This window comes from Trichosurus vulpecula, chromosome 3 (assembly GCF_011100635.1).
Source record: "Trichosurus vulpecula isolate mTriVul1 chromosome 3, mTriVul1.pri, whole genome shotgun sequence".
NCBI lineage: Eukaryota > Metazoa > Chordata > Mammalia > Diprotodontia > Phalangeridae > Trichosurus > Trichosurus vulpecula.
The window spans coordinates 165,412,241-165,431,199 of record NC_050575.1 but is presented as its reverse complement, the minus strand read 5'-3'; the positions used below and the strand labels follow the sequence as shown (position 1 = coordinate 165,431,199).

Sequence of the window (18,959 nt, the reverse complement as noted above, 5' to 3'; positions counted from 1 at the left end):
AAGTGAAGCTAGGGTAAGGGTGATGACTTGGCAAAGTTCTAAAAGATAAAGGGACTAGATGTCATGGTGAGCATAAAGAAGAGTTTTATAAAGAATGAAACGTGGTAAGAGATGGAATGATAGAAAGCCATGGTCAGATAAAGGAATATCAGAAGAGAAGAACTGGGTTTTCTTTTCCCCCATGATATAAGGTTGGGAGCTGATATAAAATCAAAAGGCATCAACAAAGTTTTAAGAATATAACAGAAGACTGCCAAATGTTAAACACAGCTAAACTATATCACTGATGTAAATTATATTCATCAATAACATTCTCATGACTGACCAATCTAGTGATTGTCAAAAAAAGGAAACAAAGTTGACTCTGGTAAGACCTGCTCTCAATGAGCCAAGCTAGCTCCCCTTGTTTTTAAACTCACTGATAGATACATTTCGTTTTGACACAAATATTGAATAGCCAAACAAAATCCACTACACATACTTCTTGAAAATCTGTTTGACTATGAACAGAAAGGATGTGTCCTTTCACTTGGATGGTATGGTATTAACACTGAGCTCTGCCTCTGACCAATTTTGTCATCTCTCAACACTGACTTAAATCACACTGTTGTGGTCACTGTATGTGTGTAAGTATTTGGGGCTCTGCTTTCATCATACTCCATCACGTGTATGAGTCCATGTTCTTTGAATTCATCATATTCATCATTCCTTAATATTCCATTATATTCACATAACAGCTTGTTTAGCCATTTTCCAATAACCAGGCAAACGTTTTTTTTTCCCTATTTTTTATAATCAAAAGTACTGCTGCTCTGATTATTCCTGTACATGCAGACTTTTTCTAATCTCTCTGGGGGTACAGTCCTAGTAGAGGGATCTCTGCTTCAAAGGCTATGAGCAATTTGGTAGCTGTCCCCCTGGGATTCCAAGTTGTTTTCAAGAATGGCTGAAACAAATCTGTCGGCTGTGGCTGTCTGCCCCGAGGTGTACGCTGGCAATTGCCACCTCCTTCTAATAACACGCTGCTAAATGCACTGAGTACATTTTTGTAATTAAAATGAAAGCAGACTGCGTAATTATAATGACCAAGCTGGGCTAGAAGAGTTAAGGAAATGCGCCTCTCTCCCTTCTTCGCAGAAACAGGGGACTCTGTGTAGACTATTCCGCACACTGTCAAACTGCTTTGATATGCTAGTTGGTCTCAAATTACTTTTTCTCTTCTTTAATCTTTTTTCCAGGGATGGTTCAGTGTATAAGACATAGGAAGCAGACATTGGAAAGGAAGGTTATATAAAAACAAAAGATATCAATAAAATAGCAAACATAATTACCATTAGCATTTGCATAGTGCTTTAAGGTTTGCAAATCACTCTACGTTTCATTTGATTCTCACAAGGACCCTGGAAGGTAGGTGTTATTATTATCCCCACTTTACAGTTAAGGAAACTGAGGTAGATAGAAGTTAAGTGACTTGCCCAGGGTCACATAGCCACTAAGTGCCAAAGGCTGGACTCGAACCCAGGTCTTCCTGACTCCAAGTCCAGCACTCTACTGTACCACCTAGCTGCCCCTGATTAAAATAAATAATTTATTCTAGACTTTTGCCAGGAATAGAAATCAAGCCTAACCATTTGCAGAGTTGATCATCTTCTGTGTTGTAAAAACCAAGACATCTGTCTTTCTCCAGTCCTGCTCTTTCAGAGACCACTGTCATGAGCTCAGCAATTACATCCCCCAGTTTTTTCAGTACCCTGAGTTTTTAGGTCCCCTGGGCCAAATGACTTAAATCCATAAGGGGCAGCTAGGTATTCTCATTGGATCTCCTTATGTATCTTGGTTATTGAGGCCTTATTACCAATATTGGTGTATGCCCTGTTCAGCCCAAAGATCATTCTCCTTGACAGAGACCAGAAAAATAAGAGCTATGCAGTTCTGCTCTCTCTTCACCAACCATTATCCGTGAACCATCTGTCCCGGGCTGCCATTCTAGCCTTCCTTTCATCTTTTCCTCAATGAAATTTTTAAAACCCCTTTGTGTTCTCCTTAGCTTTCATCACCAGCCTGAGCTCTTCCAGGATCAAATATAAAACCTTTTGCTAGACTTTTAAAGCTGTTCAGAACCTGGCTCCTGCTTTCAACACAGCAACAATGGCCTCCTGGCTGTTCCTCAAACCAGACACTCCATCTGTGGACTCTGGCAGTTTTCAATGACTGGTCTCCATGCTGGGAACTTTCTGCCTCCTCTTGGGCTAACCTGGGTGGTCTTCTTTCAAGTTTCAGCTAAACTTCTACCTCTTTAGCGAAGCCTCTTCCTGTCCTCCTCAATCTTAGTCCTTTCCCCTTGAGACTGTCTCCAATTGATCACACACACACACACACACACACACACACACACACACACACACACACACACACACACCTGTATGTAGATATATATACAACTACTTACAAACTACACACACACACATACACACAACACATACACATGTATTGTCTGTAAATGGTTGTTCATATGTTGTCTTACCAATGGAGACTGCTGAGCTCCTAAAGAGGAGGGAATGTTTTTGCTTTTTTCCTCCCCTACCTTTCTTCATATTCCTAGCACTTAGTAAGGTGCCTGGCACAAAGAAGGTACAGCTATGAAGCCTGACTTTCCTTTAACAAACAAGGATTAGAGAACCCCCACAAAGCAGCAATATTAAATGATTAAGTAATAAATGCTTCTTGACTGGCCTTGATTCGAAGCTCTAGTATTCCTAGCCTTCTTACAGGACTAAGCCAAGATTTTGTATTCACCCTCCATCACCTGCTCTAGCTCCCATCTGCATATACACATTTTTCTGAAGCCTTTAAGGTGCATATCAGACTATGTCTGGATTTCTTCTCCTCTGCCATAAAATTGAAGATGGAGTACTTACTAACCCCCAAAGCTCCCACCATTTCCACTTGAGCATTTAGCTTCTCTTTGTTCACTAATCAGACCCAGAACAGAAGTTTAAGCAACTGACAAACATTTATTAAGCATTATCATTATTAAGCTCCAGGCATATAGCTACAAAGAACCAATAATCAGAACTCACACTTCTAATGGAGGTGACGATAAGTACATATATAAGTATAAACAGAATAAATAAAAATAAATACAGGCTAGTTAAATGCAAGGTATGTAAGGGAGGGAGAACACCAGCAGTTAGAGCAGAATCAGGAAAGACTTCAAGTAGAAGGTGGCACTTTAGCTGTGGCTTCTACGAGGTGAAGGTGAGAAGGTGGTGCATTCCAGACATGCTAGATGAGATAGCATGGAATGTCCTCTGTGAGGAGCCATGAGAAAGCCCATTTGCTGGACTAAGTGTGCACAATGGATAACGAGGCTGGAAAAGTAAGCAAGCTGGGGCCATGTTGTAAAAGGCATCACCACAGTGTCATTCATGAACAGGATCATCAGAAACTCCCTTTGTCACTCAGGCTTTGCACAGGATATTCTCCATGACAGGAGCAAACAGCTTTGGCAGACAAAGGCAGCAAGGTGGCATAGTGGATACAGTACCAAGCCTGGAGTCAGGAAGATCTGAGTTCAAATCCAGCTTCAGACACTTCCTAGCTGCATGACCCCAGACAAGTCACTGAACCTATTTGCCTCAGTTTCCTCATTTGTAAAATGGAGAGAATAATCCCTACCTCCCAGAGTTGTTGTGAGGATCAAATGAGATAACAATTGTAAAATGCTATTAGCACAGAGCTTGGCACACGGTAAGCACTATATAAATGTTGGCTATTATTTTTATTTGCATTCAGAACAGATTCTTAAATAAAGTTACTTCTGTAGTTACACTTATCTTGTAGTGGCTTCACATATTCAAGAGAGACATCCTGTTAGATGAAAGCACTTAAGGCTGTGTTTCACTTTCCTGATCATTTTTTAGGCTATTCAGAATGAATGCTAAAATCTCTTCCTGTTATTCCTGGTCTACCTTACCCATAATATGTAATAGTAAAACAAAACAAAATTTCTTGAAAGACTTTAGTTGCCCTCCCTGACATGAACCTCAAAAGATGAGGACTATACTTCCAGATAACTTTAGCTTTTTAAAATAAATGTTAGCTCTATCACCCTTCTTGAATCCATGCAATATTTCAAGACTGTCAAGTTGCCCATTTCACTAAATGCTACGTAAAGCAGAGCTTTCCTTTGTCTTGAAAAGCATCTTCTCCAAAGTTCAAGGGATACTGTGTAGTTGTAATACTCTTTCAGCTGCTGAACAACTAACATAAACATGCTGTAATTTTATGCACCTTAATCATACACATTTCCAGAATGAAGTTTCCTAACTTGATTATGCAAATGAAAAGGTCAGGTACATCAATTAGGAAAATTAAGAAGCCAGAAGCTACAATTTCTTCTCACTAACCGAATTATGTCTGAACAAAAAGTGAACCTGGAGAGAAACAACAAAGGGAGAGAACAGTGAATGGTAGGAACACTTACGTATTGAGGAAACGAGTTGTAATTCCATGGACCAGCTGCACAATATCCCCATGTCGTACAGGCCTAGGAGGATTGGTTACCACCAACTGATGCCTAGTTAACAGATAAAAGAATCTGTATATACACACGGAAGGAATAGCTTGGGCTATGTCACACAACAGTTAGCAAAACAGCTGAGCCAACCAAGGAAGAGACAGTTAACTAACATTAAAGACAAATGTAATTTTGCACCTTCCAAGCCAACAGTATCTTTTCTTTATAGAGAGCTTGTGGGTACTTTAAAAGAATTTTTCAAATATTAAGAAAAATTCCGACAGAAATATTGTTTATGTTAGTTTGTGCTATATATAAAGAAAGTTTGTGAAATAAAGTTAAATTTCAGTTCCTATTCCTCTTAATACAAATGATTTCTAAATTCATATTTGTGTAAACAAAAGGAGAGTAAAAAGTTAGCTCTAAAATAAAACTAAAATAGGTATTTCAAAGTTACAAAATTCTGAAAATAACTCAAGCTATATTCCTCATATCAAATTCCATTTTGCTTCACATTTTCAAGTGAAAGGAGCACTAGATTTGGAGTAAAAGGATCTGGGTTCAAATGTCTGCTCTGCCTTTTATAACCTGAGCTTTAACCTCTCTGGCCTCAGTTTCCTCATCTGTAAAAAGAAGGAGCTGGACTAGATCACCTTTAAAATCTCTTTTAGCTCTAAATCTATGATTCTATGACCTTTTCATTTACTCCAATTATCTATGGTTTTATGGGTTTTACATCTCCTACTAACAACCAAACAGAATTGCCCATTGCGAAAATACATACTATGATCTTCAAGAAACTACTTTTCTAGTTACCAGACAGAAATATTAAAAAATCCAAAAAGTTCAATTATGTCTGTTGTAAAGAGACACTAATTACTACTAAGGACCAAGAACTTGGTGATGCCCCTGGAGGAGTTTCCTTGTAGGTACTCACTTCCCAGGATCTTTTACAATCCACCAGTTATTGACGTCTTTGAAGGGGTAACAGGTCACCTGTTGCTGGTGGGAGCTGCCTCGGCCATTTTCATACCTAGAGAGGGAATAACGAACACAAGAATAGGATTTTAGTCAATTTAGCAGCAAAGCTACCTTTTTTTCTCATTTTCTTTGGATTGGTGAAGGAGGCCTTATCACACCACTTAACTTATCAGTTAGTCAACTAACTCTCCTGTTGTTCTACACAAATATAAAGAAAAATTTCATTTATACTAAAAGGCATCAAGGCACCCAAGTTTAATTTTATTTAATATATTTTCTCCATGCATAGGATAAATTAATAATATAAACAAGATTGTAGTATTGAGGATAAACTGCTTTCAAGAATCCCAGACCCTGATATTCTGGACTTCCAAATCATGCATCTGCTACTATTTCATCCTGGAACAGTGCCTCAGGCCTCCGTGTCCTAGGACATCCTATCAGCCTCTTGGTCTGCTATCCTGGAATATCCCTCTAAAAGGCCCATTCCCCTTTCTCCCATCAGTGTGTTCCTCTGGGAACCTCCATTTTGTGATGGGGCTCAGGCCAGCCCTCCTTAACTCCTTTCCTGGCCTTGTTCCAGATTTTTTGGTCTTCAAAATAACCTCCCTCCAATCTCCTGCTACTTTTTAGTTTCCTTTTACATATTATCTTTTTCCATTAGAATGTAAGCTTCTTAAGGGTAGGGACTGTCTTTTTTTTGCTTTCGTATTTATTTGCATCTGGATCCTCAGGATGTGCCTGGCACATCATAAGCACTTAAGAAATGCTTATTTCCTTCCTTCCTTTAGCTCTCTACGAGCATCACTTTATACATAAGATTGATACAGATAAAATCTTTTTGCGTTTAAGGAGACTATAAAGCTCAACTAGTTCAACGCTCTCGTTTTACGGATAAAGGATATAACGCCCAGAGAGTTTAGAATGTGCTGATTACAATTCATTCTTGTCTATTCATTGAGAGTAAATCTGTCAAACTTTCTACCAGGTAAGAATTTGGTGGACTACTTTAAACCACAACACTTACTTTTCACTACTTCAGGCTATCCACACAATCAGTCCAAATTAGCAAGTTTTAGTGTATGTAGAGGTGATTTGACTTCTGCAGATGTCAAACATAATCTCTACTAGGTTTTCTTAAACAGAGGACATCATAATGTCAGCATAACAAAGGTATTCATTAAATCCCTCTGCAGAACTTGTAGCAGAGCTGGAATTTTCAAAGTGATCACTTTGTCAATCACCAAGCTCTATAAGGCAATGCTGCTCAAACACATTTCTAAGATGTGTATCTTAAGGTGTAAAATGTTCCCGTTTGTTACCTGATAGGGTAGGTGTTCTTATGTGAATGAAGCCAGCAGGGCATGGGTTTACCTAAGACATTTCTCAGGGTGATCTGGGAGCCATAAGCTACCTCCAGTGGCTGGCCTTGTGTGATCCGAGCTAATCCACCCTAAAAAATAAATTAAAAAAAAAAAACAACTAAAAATTTGAATCAGAGATTCTATAGAAGTCTATAAAAGTCTATAAAAGAAGCTTACAAAGTCATTCATTTGTAACTAGCAAAGCTATTCTGAGTGGCTGAAGCATGTTTTCTGGGATTTATTTTGATAACTACCTCTGAGGAGATAATAAGGCAGTAGGATTTTTGTGTATCTATATATTTCTGATATTTACCAATCAAATGCTTTTTAAGAATAATAGCTAGTAAGCACATGACTGTGTATATCTGTCGCAAGGGTTCTGCTGTTCCCTTTTTTCAAAAGGAGAGGTAGAAGGAAGAGAAAATAAATACTTGCTAATTTTTTATAAATAGTAAGAACAGTGGGATATTGTAAACTCTACATCTTTCAGTCAATTATGGGATAGCAAAGATGTAGTATACTGTGGAATACTGCTTGTGAAAAAGCCTATTGATAAACTCACTAAATATGCTGTCAACGCATGTGAAAGTGATGTTTCAAAAAAATCTACATTTGAGTATTTGCATACTTGCAAGATGAGTCTAAAGTATAACTGAATACCAGAAAAGTGATGCTCAAAGATAAAAAAAAAATCCAAAAGATAGCCCAAAGCAGCTGCCAATCAGAAAATCTAACAGATTCTTACCCTTTACTAATACATCAATCAGTATACTTAATGCTTTAGAAATAAAAATGGAGAACCCCGACAAGATAACTGCCCTGAACAAGAGGCAACTACTCAATTCTTACACATCTACTCCAGCAAAACCCTAAAGTTTATATAAGACTCAATAATTATCAAGAAATCCAAAGAGAAACTACAGTAAATTATTTGTTCTAAGGGGCAGCTAGGTGGCACAGTGGATAGAGTACTGGCCCTGGAGTCAGGGGGACCTGAGTTCAAATTCGGACTCAGACACTTGACACTTACTAGCTATGTGACCCTGGGCAAGTCACTTAACCCTGACTGCCTTACCAAGAAAAAAAATTATTTGTTCTACTCCAGAACCCCATAAAAAAGGAGAGGAAGGAAATAGGAGAGAAGGAGCTATTGGTGCCAGCACAGAGTAGCCTCCTATAACAACTACAGAAGGCTAGAGACATTCTGTATGCAAAGCTAGATGTCTGGAGGGCAGAGAAGTTCTAGAGTGATCAAACAGAGGGTAGAGGCAGCTAGGTTTCATGGTCCTTAGAGCAGATATCCCAGGCTCAGGAGCTCTGAGATCCTAACACTCCATACTGAGACACCAGAGAGCGTCCTGGAGATCCAGCACTCTGTATCTCAAAGATCCAGGGGGAGGGAACCCCTGAAGACAGAGATCAGCACAGTAATCCAAGAGACCCAGTGCAAAACAAAACAGAGCTGACTATTTCACCTGAAAGCACAGCAGGGAGAGGAGCCTGCTGTAGCATAAAGCCCTAATAATGTGGCACCTAAAACTGGAAAAACAAGTAAAGCAAGAAAACACCACCCAACATCAAAAATTACTGCAAATTATGCAGTAATTGTTAACTCTATCAACTGTAAGCAGAGATTCAGAAGAAAAAAATCAATTTTTCACAAGGACAGTACCTAGAAGAAATGAAGCAAGTGATTTAAAATAATTAAATGAAAGCTCTGTAGTAAAGAACTAGAAAGAGAATAAATAGCTGAATAGAGAAAATGGTGAACCTCACCCCAAAAAAGGAATCCCTGAAAACCAGAATAAACCAAACCAATTAACTATTCTACGAAACTTTAGGAAGTATTAGAATAAAATTTAAAAAAACTAAATAGGAGAAAATATAAGACAGAATAAAATATAAAATAAAAAACAAATGACTGGGAAAACAAGGAGAGAGAATTCTAAAAGCACTGGATTACCTATCAGTCCTTATTGTTAAAAAGCCTGGACATGATAGCTCAAGAAATCATAAATAAAAACTGCCTAGATCTATTAGAATCAGAACGCAATGTGAAAATAGAAATAATCCACCGATCTTTCCCTAAGAAAAACCCCAAAAGAAAAATCCCAGGAATGTCACAGCCAAAACCCAGAGTTTCCATGTTAGAGAAAAAAATACTGCCAACAACTAGCAAAAAGCAGCTCAAGTACCAAGAAACCACAGCCATGATCACAAAAGACTTGGCAGCTTCCACTAAAAATAAGAGGAGATCGTTGTAATACAATATTCCAAAAGGCTTACCATCAAAATCAATTTATTCTGCAAAGCTGACTATACTCCTATGGGGGTGATGGTGGGGGTGGGGTGTGGACCTTTAATGCAATAGGGGACTTTCAAACATTTTTGATACAAAGCCCACAGCTGAGTAGTTACTCTGAAATACAAACAAAAGGGTCCAGAGAAACCTAGGAACTGGTTAAGAACTTTATCGTTTTAAAAAGATATTAAGAGGGAAGATGAGGGAGGGAATGAAGGGAGGGACAGAATTTGGAACTGAACATAATTTAAAAAAAACAATCTTAGTTGAAACAAATAAAAGAGGGTTGAACATTCCCCCCTCCCCCAAACAGTTTAATATAGAAATCATATCAAGCTCAACAGGAAGCAAATAGGGAGAGAGTTAAGAAGGAGGACAATACCAGAGATAGAAAAGTTACACAAAACAGATTTCCTGATCATGATGAAAGAGATGAAAAAGGTAAAAAAAAAAATGAAAAACAAATGGAATGGATTTTTAATATTATATTAATTTTTCCATCAAATTCTCATTCAGTAAAATAAAATTTACGTAAAGCACTTTGCAAATCTTACAGTGCTATGTAAACGTTAGCTACTATTGTTTAATGATGGTTCCACAGGACAAAATTCTAGGTTGCTGTTTTAATGATGCCATTCCTTATTTCTACTTCTTACCTCCAAGCTGGCTTGGAAAGCACTAGACATAATTTGATCATGAGGTCCAGAGCGGTATAGTACCATCAGATGGATGTAGAAAAAAGATAAATACATAACTATTGGTATGACCAACAAGGCCACTCCTCTGGCTAGCAAATGACAGAATACACGAGCCTGTCAGAATATTTAAAAACACATGATTACTTCTTCTTGTCAAAGATAAACTCCGAACTTTAAATTTCCTTTATATCTATTAATGTATCCCCACTTGAGAAATATAAAATGCACGAACTTTAATGACCTATTTTTTTCTTGTTAAATAAACTGGTAAGGTGCAATGAGCAACCAACAAACCACATTCATTCACATCAGAGAACTGATATATTTTTGTGATACTTTATCTGAAACTATGCTGTCTAGCCAATAAATCTGATAACCGATAGATTTCAGTACGTACATTTGATAAAGCTTGGTCTCCAATCAAGTGCCAGGCATGAACTGAAGCAATAGTAAGTAGCAGTATATAAGTGAAAAGGCCCATATATTTTATCCTGAAAATACACCATAAAGAAATAAAACTGGGATATAAGAAGCAAAGTGGGGGGGAGGCAAATCCAAATAAAAGAAATGAACTTACCCAACTGCACAAGAACAAGAAACTCCAGTGAGAATTAGCCAAACCCACCAGCTCACAGAGAATGAGCTAGGATGAGAGGATAAAAACATAAAAACAGTCCTCATTATTGTATGATTGTCAAAGTTACATAAAGATCAAGGATGACACAGAGGGTAATTTCTCTGGATTATGTGGGTACAAATTAACAACCAGTTACAACAAACACTTTATAATAGTCTCTATACCCAAACTGGAAGGATTGCTCCCTGTGCTGAATTTCCCCAGTTGAGTACACGTTATAGAGGAAGCAGAATAAATTCTTAAAGTGAAGGGCTATTTATAAAGTTAAATGTTTGAGCTAGGTTTAAAATAACAACTAGAGTAAAAACATGATACAGGGTGTCCCAAAAGTCTTCAGCCATGCCTGACTCTTTGTGACCCTGTATGGGGTTTTCTTGGCAAAGATACTGGAGTGGTTTGCCTTTCCTGCTCTACTGGCTTGAGGGAAAGAGAGGTTAAATGACTCGTCCAGGGTTACACAGCTAGTGAGTGTTTGAGATCAAATGTGAACTCAGATCTTCTTGACTCCAGGCCCAGAGTTCTATCCACTGTACCACCTAGCTGTCTCTTCTAAAAGTCTTAGTGTATTTTAAAGCTTTAATAACTTTAGAAGATAAATAGTACAAACTTACAAAAAAAAACACCCAAGATCTGAAATGCAAATTATTTAAATTTTAAAATATTGATGTTTCTAATTAAAATTCAATATAACTACCATTTTGTGATAAACACTGCACTAGTCAATTTTAGACTTTGTAAAATCTTTAAAGTGCTGCTCAGTGAATAAAAGGCTTGTAATCACTGAAGAACAAGGTTTTGATGAATACATGACAGTTTTAACATTACTCCACAAGAAAAAGTGTCATGGAGAGAGATCAGGTGACTGATGAGGTAAAGCAAGAGAATCTTCTCTACTGATGCACCTTCTGAGAAAATGTCATCCAGAAACTGTCAGACGTGCCATGTGTAAGGACAGGGTGCTCCATCTTGTTAAAATTTAAAAAACTAATTATTTGAAAAGCAGAAAATTAAGTATAAAAAATTTAAATAATCAAACTTTCAAATTATGTTTTTTGTAAGTTTGCAACATTTATACTTCTGAATATATTAATGCTTAAAGCTGCACTAAGATTTTAGGGACTGTGTGTACGTGTATATATGATATAGGAATACGCACAAACACACGCATATAAACATGCAATGTACAATATGGTTACCACAGGGGCCAAGTTTAGAAGGTGTGAATAATATAAGCATTCTAAATGAAAGATAAAATATGCCTATAAACATCACCTAATACAATCTGAAAACTAGTATCAATTTAGCAAGCATGCTCTCAAATACAAGATACTAAAGTTCAACTGGAAAAAGCAACATACGGATAATTTCTATTAAAGGATTCATCAGAGTAACCTTACCTGCATTTTTGGGAATTAGAGAACTTCAGGTAGGACAATACAGCAAGGAGATTAAAAAAAATTAACAATGACTCCAACAGCATCAGCCTAGACTGAGTAATTAAAGAATTCTCTGTTATAAGGAGAAAAAAAAAGAAACAAAAATGAACCACGACCAAATTTATGGAAATGAACCCAAAACATCTGGGATTCTTTTATACTTTCTGAATTGTCTCACTGTCCCACTCACCAAAGTGGCTTTTCCAAAACCTTTTATTCCTTCTCAGACTTTCTAGGCCTCTTCCATCCCCTACCCTCTCAGCTGAGAAAACCGTCTCCCATTTCCCTGACAAAATTGAAGCAATTAGCCTATAGCTCCTTTCTTTCTCCCTTCTTCCTCATCCCACATCACTCAGAAGCCTTCTGCCACTCTCTGCCTTGACCCATCTCACATGAAGAGGTAATCCTCCTTCCTGACTCAAGGCAAACCCCCAACCTACACAAGGGATCCCATTCCATTTTGTCTCCTCCAGCAGAATGCTCAGAGCAGATCCCCTCTCTCACTCATCTTCAATCATTCCTCGTCTACAGGCTACTGCCTACAAACTTGTCCACATCTCACCTATCCCTATCATTTCATTTCTTTCCTCCCTTTCGTAGTTAACTCCTCTAGAAATGCGTCTACAATGGATAACTCTATTTCCTTTCCTCTCACTCTTTTCTTAATAAACTATAATATGACTTCTGACCTCATCGTTGAACTGAAACTGCTCTGTTATCAATGCTCTCTTAATTGTCAAATCTAACGGCAAAAAGAAGTACAGGGAGCTCCTCACTCTCTTCTATCTCACACACTAGCCTGAAACCCCACAGGGAAATCCAAGGGAACAATTATAGTGAGTCATTATTCCAGCCCAAGTTGGTGCAGGCTTAGGGAGCCGGAGAAGTCTTCGGACGCTGGCTGGCGACAGGGTCTGGCCAGGAGCATGCACAGGGGAAGCATTCCAGTATAGGGAAAGGGTATGTATGCAATAGGGCAAGAAGAGGCTCCAGATCCAACATAAAGGGGCCTAAAGTTGTATACAAGGGGCACTAGGTGGCACAGTGAGTAGAGCACCGGCCCTGGAGTCAAGAGGACCTGTGTTCAAATCCGGCCTCAAACACTTGACACACCAGCTGTGTGACCTTGGGCAAGTCATTTAACCCCATTTGCCCTGCCTTCTCCCCTCCAAAAAAAAAAGAATATAAAGTTGTATACAGTAAAAGGTGGTGTTCACTATCCGGCTCCAGTCACAAATCCAGTGTGGATGGAGAAGCAGACCTGCGCCGAAGGGTTACTTTGCAGGGTGAGGACCAGTCTGTTTGCCTAGGCTGTATACTGGGAAAAAAGCAAGTTCAGAAGCAAGCAGCAGCTATGTGGCTTGGACCCCAGAAATGGAGTGGGGTCATGTTTCATCTTATAGCCCTGCCTATAAAGGAATAACTAAACCCAAATCCTGGATAGGAGCTTGTAGAGGTCAGACCAGAGAGCACTGAAAACTTGCAGATTCCTAGCCTGAGCTATCCCAGTGATACATCACTTAAAACCCCAAAAAAGCAGCATCAGGAGCAGTTTAGATATTCCCTCCAGAACTGCACAAAGCCTGACCCTAATATAAAGTCCAAAGTCAGGAATGGGCAAACAATTACAACAAAAAAAGAAACCTGACATTAAAAACTGTTAGGGTGACAGGTTTTCAGACACAAACCCAGAAGAAAATGACTACAAAATATCTATAAGTGAAGCCTCAAAGAAAAATATAACTTGAGCATAAAATCGATTAGAATTCCTAGAAGAGAAGAATCAAGAGTTTAAAAATGTTTTTGCAAATTAATTGCGAACACTAGAAGGAAAAATTGGAAAATATATGAGCTATTCCAGGAAGAAATGGAATGAGAATTAACAGCTTGGCATCAAAGGTACAAAATCTTGTCCAAGCAACAAATACCCTGAAAATCAGAATGACCAAATGGAAACTAATGACTCCACGAGACAACAACAAAAATCAAAATCAAAAGACTGAAAAACATAGAAGAAATTATAAGGTACTTCATAGTAAAAACAGACTGAGGAAATATAATTGAAGAATCACTGGACTATGAATGCCATGACCAAAAAAGAGTCTAGGGATCATGTTTCAAGCAATCATTAAAGAAAAATGCCTATATCTCTTAAAACCAGAGAGGAAAATGGAAACAGAATTTACTGGCCACCTCCTAAAAGAAACCTCAAAATAAAAACTCCCAGGAACATTGCAGCCACAATCCAGAGTTTCCAGGTCAAAGAAAAAAGACTGCAAGCAGCAAGAAAGAAAGAACTGAACTAGGGAGCCCCAGTCAGAAACACGTATGATTTAGCAGTTATGAACGTAAAGGAGCAGAGAGCTTAGAATATGGTATTCCAGAAGGCAAAGGCTTAGGCCAAGAATAACTTCCCCAGCAAAACTGAGTATAATCCTACAAAGCAAAAATGGATCTTTAATGAAACAGAGGATTTTCAAGCATTCCTGATGAAAAAGATCAGAGCTACATAGAAACTCTGAAATACAAACACATGAATCAAGAGAAACAAAAAGGTCTGATTATATTCCTTTTAAAAAAGTGATTACATTCTAATATGGAGAGATAATACATGTGTCCCCTCAGAACTTGGTCTTCATCAGGGATCATAAAGCAAGTCTAATTAGACAGAAGCTGGGAGTAGTTTTGTTATTTTTTGCTGATCTTAAAAGAAGGAAAGGGAAAAGAAGAATACACTAAGGGGGAAAGAGAGAAGAAAGAAAACTATCTTATCTTATTCTATAATCAAGGTGTATAAACAGAGTCTCTCAAACACTGAGAAAGGGGTGAGGGGACTAGACGACACTTGAACCATACTATTATCTGAACTGGTCAAGGGAAGGACACACACACAGAGCTGGGTACAGAAATACATTTTACTCAACAGGCAAACAGAAGGGAAGGAGAAAGAAGAGACAATAAGGGCATATTAAGGGAGGGTTTGTTTTGCTTAGGACTAAATGCAAGAATTTGTTTTGCTTGACTCTGTAACTGTGTTTTCAGTCGGGTGTGGGACAAAAAGAGTTTCACTAATTAAAAAATTTAATTAAAATTATTTTAAAATAACTAATGGCTTTTTCTCAGTCTTCATCCTTCTTGCCCTCCCTGCAGTCTCTGACACTGCGGCCTCCCTCTTCTCTTTGATACTCTCTTCTTTTGAGGGTTCTGTGTCACTACTCCAGTCTGGTTTTCCTTCTACTGACCTTGATCTCCTTTGCTGGATTGTTGTACAGGCCGTGCCTGAAAATGATGGGGGTCCTCTAGGGCTGTCTCGGCCCTCTTCTCTTCTCCCTCTATACTATTTCACTTAGTGATTTTATCAGCTTCCCTGGAAAAAATTATCATCTCTACACGGATGATTCTCCAGAACTACTTATCCAGCCCTATGCTCTAATACCGTCTATTGGACATCTTGAACTGGATGTCCTGTAGACAAATCAAACTCAACATGTCCAAAACTGAACTCAGTATCTTCCCCCCACCCCAACCTTCCCCTCTGCCAAACTTCCTTATTATTGTCAACTGAATCATCATCTTCCCAGTCATGAAACCTAGGTATCATCCTCAACTTCTTACTCTCTTTTACTCCTCTGCTCTGCATCCAATGTCTCGCCAAGTCCTGTCAATTCTATTTGTGTAACGCACTGTATGGGCTCCCTATCTAGGTTGATACTGCCACAACCCTAGCGCAAGCCAACATCACCTCATGCTTGGACTACTGCAGCAGCCTGCTGGCTGGTTTCTTTCCTATTCCCATCTATCTTCCACTCAGCAGTCAAAGTGATTTTCCTAAAGTACAGGTATGAACATAAGAACTCCCTTCCTGCCCCCTCCCCCCAATCTCCTAAACTCCAGTGGCTCCCTATATCCTCCAGGATCAAATATAAAATCCATTGTTTGGCATTCAAAGTCCTTCACATCCTGAACTCTTACCTTTCCAATCTTCTTATACTGTACAGGTATTCTGTGACCCAATGACAGTGGCTGCCTTGCTGTTCCTCATACAAGACACTCCATCCCCCTACTCAGGGCATTTCAATGGCTGCCCCCCAAGGCCAGGCTTCTCCAACTTCCTTCAAGTCTCAGCTAAAATCCTACCTTCTAAGAAGGCTTTCCTGATACCCCTTAATACTAGTGGCTTCCCTCTGAGATTATGTCCAATTTATCCTGTATAGATCTTTCTTTTTTTGGAGGGGGAGCGCAGGGTAATTGGGGTTAAGTGACTTGCCCAAGGTCACACAGCTAGTAAGCATGGCAAGTGCCTGAGGCCGCATTTGAACTCAGGTCCTCATGACTCCAGGGCTGGTGCTCTACTCACTGAGCCACCTAGCTGCCCCATATCCTGTATAGATCTTAACTGTACACAGTTGTTTTCATATTGTCTCCCCCATTAGATTCTGAGTTCCTTCAGAGCAAGGACTGCCTTTTGTTTTCCTTTGTATCCCCAGTACTTAAGCACAATGCCTCAAACATAGGTGCTTAAGGAGAATGACTTTAACAATACAACTTCATTTCATTTGTGAATAGGCTTGAGATGATTTAAAAAAACAAAGAAAAGAAAGGCTTTATGAGAAGTATTTGTTTATTCATTACTCTGGGGAAATTTTAAGTAAGTCAGATATCATCATGGATGTAAAAAATATTGTTCAAAACTGACACACGTTCCTATGTGCACCTTATAGCTCACCTTTTAGGCACCATCAAACTAGTGTATTAGTCCTCCTGTGATTCCTCTGACTGTTGACTGTAAAGTGCATCAATCACCAATTCCTACTCCCAAAAGTTGGAAAATGAAACCACTAGCTCTTCTGCAAAGTTCTTGAGGTTAAATCATCCTCTGGGCTTATTATGAAACATTTTAGAAACAAGTAGATGGTGCTACAGGGCAAACAACCAATGAATGAAATTCAACTTGCCCACAGTATGTCTAGTTTAAGCTGCCGAACTCCCTCTGGAAATGTGATAATGTTCTACCAAGAATGACTCAATATACTGTTCTTACCTATCAGAATCAGAAGTGCAGCTCCAAGAGCAGCGTAGTGGGAAAAGTGGAGCTCTAATACAATCTGGTAAGCTAAAGGGACACAAAGGGCCCCTGCTAGAGCTGGCAACAGGCGCAAGGACCACACTGGCACATTATTACTGTATTCTGGAAAAGACAACCAAATATCAGCACGCAGATTTTAGCACAGATGACCTTAGCATATAGCAGGCATGCTTTCAAATGCAACAACGGCTAAGTATCTGCAATACCCAAAAAACAATTTACATGATTTTGGATTAAGGTAGCAACGTACAAATCAGTAGTCATCTATGTTTTGCAACTAATAGTGATCATACAATAGAACCACTTGTCATGAGAAAAGAGAGGATGAATGGGGATCCAAATATCCTTTACTATGCTTTTTCAAGAAGCTCTATAACCCTCAACACTTCAGATTTAACATTTCACTGAGGAAAAAACCCACACTGCTGATTTTTAAAAAGTTATTACCACTCAATTCTAGTTTGAAGAACAGTTAATAAAGAAGGAACATTTAATAAAGAATGAGTTAAAATGAAAAATAACCTTTACCTGCTCCAATTCTGTTCCATAAAAAGTTGCCATCAAATCCTCCCAAATAACCTAAAATATAAGGCCAATTCATCAATAAACATTTGTTGTTATTAAAAATATTAACTAGAATTTATATAATACTTTAAATGCATTTTCTTATTTGAAATTCATAACAACTTTCTCAGGTATTACTCCCATTTTACAAATAAGGAAACTAATTCACCTGAATTGTCTATCATCCAAGGTCTTAGCAACTTGGTAACATCAGCAGACTTTAAGACTGTATGTTCTCATGTACTCTGATCATCCAAGTCCAAGAATAAATCAAGCTCTTGTGGTTTCTTCTTCTAGAATATTCTAAATTGCAATGAAAACTAAAATCAACCTTATCTTTTCCTGTACATTTTCTAACTGAGCATTCAGTTGTTCAAACTTTAAGGACTACTGAGAATGTTCTTTTATTGGCTTTTCTTTTTAACCTTTTTGTTTTGTGGACTAGGCTAGAGGTAAATTATAGGTCATGATTTGCCCCATAAATGTAGGCCCAGGTTTTCTCTAGTGAAAATTTATGATCTATAATTGATTCCAAGAAGTTCCTTGAAAAGATTTTATAGGATATAAACCCCAACTCTCAGCTGTAACTCTGCCTTCAACCCTAAACCTTAAGGACCATAAGCTATCAGCTTCTAACTAGTTTAAATTATACAAATGAGAGGTTATCATTTTATTTTACTGAAAGTAAAATACAGAATATTTCCTCCCTACTAAGAGAAAACTTGAGAAAGAAAAACTAAAATTTTCTTAGTCAACAGATATTTTTAAAGTTTTGTCAAGGCTTACCTCCAAAAGCAAGCAACATGTGGCCAAGTGGTGGTCCACTCCCATCCACAAAGAAGATCTGCTTCATGTAAAGTGACACAAATTGCCCATAGTAGACTTCATCAAAGCTGGAAAAAAAAATTAAGAATAGTATCACACCTAACCAGAATTTTCAGATGTGAACTTAATAATGCCTATAATGTATTCACACAATGCAAAGTTTTGCTGATTCTACTGTCTCAATATCTCTTACTTCCATTTCATTCCATTTATGCCATAACTAATCTAGTTATGGCCCTGATCATCTTTTGACTAGATTACTGAAACAGCCTCCTAATTGATTTCCCTGCCTCCAGTCTCTATCCTCTACAAAACTGCCAAAATGATGCTCCTACAGTATAGTCTGGCCATACACCCCCCTGCTCAAAAAGCTTCAATAGCTCCCTGCTGCATTTAGTTCAGACTACAACTCCTGTGTGGCATTTAAAGCTCTTTACATTCTGGATCTGGTGCAGGAGTGGAACATTCCTTGCTCCTCATGGCCTTCCTGGGTTCTCCTCTACCAGAATCCTTTGAGAACCTCCTATGAGGTCCATACAATCCGCGT

At 38.4% G+C, this 18,959-nt stretch overlaps 1 protein-coding gene across 1 annotated transcript in view; it reads right to left on the bottom strand.

Annotated features, from left to right (window-relative positions):
- POMT1 (protein O-mannosyltransferase 1) overlaps positions 1 to 18,959 on the bottom strand; it is a 37,119-nt gene that overhangs the window by 13,598 nt on the left and 4,562 nt on the right. Inside the window, exons 3-12 of the mRNA XM_036748944.1 lie at positions 18,374 to 18,480; positions 17,552 to 17,602; positions 16,979 to 17,125; positions 11,899 to 12,010; positions 10,442 to 10,507; positions 10,262 to 10,355; positions 9,823 to 9,978; positions 6,823 to 6,953; positions 5,457 to 5,552; positions 4,487 to 4,579 (exon numbers count right to left, since the gene is read on the bottom strand). Of these exons, the coding sequence (XP_036604839.1) occupies positions 4,487 to 4,579; positions 5,457 to 5,552; positions 6,823 to 6,953; positions 9,823 to 9,978; positions 10,262 to 10,355; positions 10,442 to 10,507; positions 11,899 to 12,010; positions 16,979 to 17,125; positions 17,552 to 17,602; positions 18,374 to 18,480 (1,053 nt within the window). The remainder of the gene's footprint in view (positions 1 to 4,486; positions 4,580 to 5,456; positions 5,553 to 6,822; positions 6,954 to 9,822; positions 9,979 to 10,261; positions 10,356 to 10,441; positions 10,508 to 11,898; positions 12,011 to 16,978; positions 17,126 to 17,551; positions 17,603 to 18,373; positions 18,481 to 18,959) is intronic.